Source organism: Triticum aestivum, chromosome 7D (assembly GCF_018294505.1).
Source record: "Triticum aestivum cultivar Chinese Spring chromosome 7D, IWGSC CS RefSeq v2.1, whole genome shotgun sequence".
Classification (NCBI taxonomy): Eukaryota; Viridiplantae; Streptophyta; class Magnoliopsida; order Poales; family Poaceae; genus Triticum; species Triticum aestivum.
The window spans coordinates 444,408,913-444,413,064 of NC_057814.1; the positions used below are offsets into that span (position 1 = coordinate 444,408,913).

At 50.9% G+C, this 4,152-nt stretch overlaps 1 protein-coding gene across 1 annotated transcript; it reads right to left on the reverse strand.

Annotated features, from left to right (window-relative positions):
* Window positions 1-624: 624 nt before the first annotated feature.
* LOC123169953 (putative laccase-9) lies at window positions 625-3,262 on the reverse strand. The gene is made up of 6 exons (XM_044587803.1): window positions 3,089-3,262; window positions 2,929-2,982; window positions 2,634-2,785; window positions 2,250-2,494; window positions 1,078-2,172; window positions 625-951 (listed from the first exon to the last, which is right to left on the reverse strand). The coding sequence occupies exons 1-6, from the start codon at window positions 3,200-3,202 to the stop codon at window positions 821-823; spliced, it is 1,791 nt and encodes a 596-aa protein (XP_044443738.1). The 5' UTR covers window positions 3,203-3,262; the 3' UTR covers window positions 625-820.
* Window positions 3,263-4,152: the final 890 nt, after the last annotated feature.

Sequence of the window (4,152 nt, forward strand, 5' to 3'; positions counted from 1 at the left end):
GAGGTTCTTGTGCAACTATGTTTCTTCCGTCATGAATCTGAATATATAATTTGAACAGGAGTTGATCAATGGCAAGTTTGCACTTGAACCTGAACTGATAGGGCAGCAAGTGTCGAACACCATAGAACCTACTAAACTTAAGTGGGAACCGCTGGTGGAAGGTCTTGTTAAACTGAACACTGACGGATCTTTTCTTGCATCTGATGGTTCTTCGTCCACAAGTATGATTCTTTGAGATACTATAGGCAATATTGTGTTCACTGCATGCCGTCACCTACTAACATTCATGGATGCATTAGAAACTGAACTTTGTGCACCATCGGAAGGATGGGAGGGAGGGAGTACCTCTTAGTCTTAAGGTTGAAACTGATTGTTTGGAGGTCATTTGTATGGTGAAAAGTGAGAAGCCAGATAGATCAAGTTTTGTTTTCTTGGTCCAAAAGATTAATCATAAGCTGTTAGAGAGGAAGACTCATATTACTCATGTACGACGTAGTCAGAATATGGTGAGCCATTTTTTGACAAGTTTTGGTAAATTACACAGTCGTACTGCTGTATGGCTAGGTGCAGGACCCCTAGGCGTGCACAGTTATGTGCCTCCTATTGCATCAATCTTTGACGAGTAATACAAGTTTTATTCTCGCAAAAAAAAAACACCGCATCGATTGTGATGATGAAAGAGATAATGCTAGGCGCCAAAAGAATTACAACGTCTCTTAATTTCTCTAGCTACAAAACCCTTTCAGCTCTAACTAGTTTTCTTTCTTGCTCGCCAAATGGAGGATTTGAAAAATCTATGAAAATTTGCCTTCTTGCTCTGTCAACACCTGGGCATATTTGGAGGTGGTGGCATGATCTTAGCATCTGGTCCCTTGCCGTTCTTCACAATGAACACCGTTTCCATCCCCCATACCATGTGGCGCTCGAAATGGCAGTGCATGAACCATACGCCTAATAACCAAACCAAGACACAACAAGGTAGTGTAAGATATAGTGCTACATTTGAATCATGCTCTGTATACAAAAGCCTTTATAGATAGTCTCAAATGAATCAAGAAGAAAGGTTTGAACACTGACCAGGGTTTTCTGCACGGAGGCGGACTGCAACCCATCCATTCTTGGGAACGGAGACGGTGTTCTGGTACGGCGGGTCGACCAGGTTGTACTTGGCGGGGTCCGTGCTCTTGTCGAAGTTGCCAATCCCTCTCCCCACCACGTAGAAGCTAAACCCGTGCAGGTGCATGGGATGGCTGTCACCGCCGAGGATGGTCGTGCCCTGCAACACCACCTCCAGGACGGTGCCGTACTCCAGGACCTTCACCCTCGTGTCTCTCGCGGTCAGCGCGAGCTCCGGGGGGAGGTCGTCGGCCGTGAAGTTGAAGGGCGACGGCGGGTTGTCGGGGAAGTCGGTCCTGACCACGCCGCCGACGGCGGAGCGGTAGTAGGCTCCGAGGATGTCGCTCCGCGGCGTCTCGAAGCTCACGTTGTTGAGGCTCGACGCGAAGCGGTTGCCGTGGGGCCCCTTGCACGCCTCGCCGGGCGCGCACGCGATCTCGTTCACCTCCACCGTGACGAGCATGTGCTCGTCGACGTGCCGGGGCACGTCGGCTGGGTGCTCCTTGCTGGCCAGCGACCTGAGCCGCGCCGTGAACGCCGCCGCCGCGGAGCTGTCGTTGATGGCGGGAAGGCTGGGGAGGTCATGCGCCGCATCGGCCGGCGCCGCGGGAGCGTCGACGTACTCCAGGACGGCGGTGGTCGTGCTGTTGTCGACGGTGGCCTGCGGGTTGGTCGCCAGCGGCCTCGACGCCATGTAGAAGTAGCGGGCGTTCGAGCGGCCACGGCGGGCCTTGAGCAGCGCGGTCACCGTTTGGCCGGCATCAATGAATACGTGGTCGACGCTGAACGGCTTGGTGTAGGAAGCGTCAGAGCCGACCACGGTGAGGCGGTGCCCCGCGACGGCGAAGAAGAATCCGTTGGTCAGGGCCGCGTTGATGATCCGGAGCATGTAGGTCTTGCCGTGTTTGACTGGCAGCCTGAAGGTGGCATTGCTGGAGCAAGCGAACAGGTCACCGGGCTGGCCGTTGATGGTGTTGGCGTCGGAAGGCTGGAAATCGCTGCCGGTGGAGGTGGCGTCGGCAAGCACTTGCCGAATGTCGTTGTTCCACCATTCCCCTGCGACAGAGATAAAGATCTCTACATAGTACAACACATTGCAGAACCAGGTGCGCAGAGCTAGCTGGAGTACGTACCAAGGATGATGGGTATCTCTCGGTGCGGCTTGCTGAATGGGTAGGTTGTGCCGCGCCGGGGGTGGATGACGATGGCGCCATGCACGGTGTCGCGGTCCATGGCGCTGTGCGCGTGCCACCACAGCGTGCCTTCCTCCTCGGAGAAGATGATCCGGTACGTGAATTTCTTGCCGGGCTGGATCGGGCACTGCGTTATGTACTCCGGCCCGTCCCACCACGGACTTCGCGGCTGGTTCACTCCGTGCCTACAGCGTCGAAAGGGGTAGTGTTCATCATCTATGCCACCGATCGAAAGAAAGGGAACCAGATCGAGTTGCAGCGAGGAGAATTTCTTGTAGCATTAGAAATTGTACACCAGTGATACTCAGAAAATAGAAATTGTACCAGTGGAGGGTGATGTTCTTATCGCCCTGGTTGAAGACGTTGACAACGACGACGTCGCCCTTCTTCGCATAGATGGTCGGGCCGGGGAACTTGCCGTTGACGGTGAGGATGGTCTTTTCACGGCAGAGTCTCGTGTAGTTACTCTCCTTTATCTACAGCCAATGTCATGCATATATGCAGGAAAAACTACGATTCAGCACAGGTTTTTCAATTAAGACGAAGAAAAAATCTCTGAGAAAACACCAGACGATGCGAAACAAAATTGTAGTGATGGCGAATCAATCGATGGACTTACGACGAAATCGTGGTGACGGTGACGGTGAAGGCGACTCGGGCCGTCGTCGTCTTCCTAAGAAATTGGTCAGTTCCCCGTCAGGCCCAGTAAAATTCTTGTGCCCGTTATAGGGTCTATCGAAGACAGGAACTTGGTACGGAGGCAGGTAGAAAGAACTTACGAGGAAACTGTAGCGGCGGCGGGCACTCGACGACGGCGATCCTTGAGCTGCGACAATGAGCGCTGCAACCACCACGCCGACTGACCAAATTGCCGGCGCGTTGGCGACTCCCATCGTCGGTGACCGAACAGAGCCGACAGGCAGAACGGCTTGAGAAGTTCGAAATCTACGCGCAGCTTTGGTCCTTGCGCATCCGTGTGGGGGTGTGTGGCAGGTTTGAACCATGTGCGAATTCCTCGGCCCTTTGCTGCTTATAGAAAGGAGTTAAACGCCAGTGGTGAACGCGAAGAGGAGTGATTCGAATTATTCTTTTTTCCTTTTTGGTAAATCTATGCACTGTTCTTTTTCTTCTAAGCTTTTGGATGGAATTAATTGCATGGAAAGAGTAAGTGGATCCAGCTGGAAGACGCGTACAGCTTTGTGGTAGTATTAATTATCGCGAGATCATATTTGATCTCGGGTGTTTTCCTTTTCTTCTTTGTATAAGCCCATTCATTCGACAATAATACTTCGTATCTCTCTAATAAAATTGTATTTGTGTGTATCCAAGGATAAAAGGGAGGCTTGCTCTTCTTCTTCCTTTTTTCTTTTTATTTTTGAAGACTGTATAATGCATTCGGATTTTTTGAACAAACGGCCTGATATTATTGTTACTACGGGGTAGAAGTAATTTTTGATTGATTAATCCATAAATAAATCATACACAGGGCATTAACATTATGAATCGCATACCGTAATCTAAGCATGTGATGAACATGTACTGAGCATAGAACCGAAACGGTAAATAGGGGATGAACAAATCATACCTTCTAGTAGGCTAGGACAAGATGATGGCGGTTTCCTCAGGAGCCTTCCTGGCAGCATCGTCAACCCCATAACATTGGTGTAAAGGAAGTAATCAAAGCAGAGGACAAAGATGAAACCGAACAACGAGTAGTCGCAAGGAGACGCTTCCCAAAAACCTTATCGTCCTTCTCTCGGTGCAGGATCACAAGATGCTCGGCTCAGGTGGCTTGAGGGCTCAGGTGGCCTGAGTTAATCTAAATCAAGAGGAGGTGGACTCT

Excerpts from the sequence above, each read along its gene's own strand:
- LOC123169953 (XM_044587803.1), bottom strand. The coding sequence starts at position 3,202 with ATGGGAGTCGCCAACGCGCCGGCAATTTGGTCAGTCGGCGTGGTGGTT. Across the intron at positions 2,786-2,928 it reads ACCGTCACCACGATTTCGTC|ATAAAGGAGAGTAACTACAC; the intron begins GTAAGTCCATCG and ends CATTGGCTGTAG. Across the intron at positions 2,495-2,633 it reads AAGAACATCACCCTCCACTG|GCACGGAGTGAACCAGCCGC; the intron begins GTACAATTTCTA and ends TCGACGCTGTAG.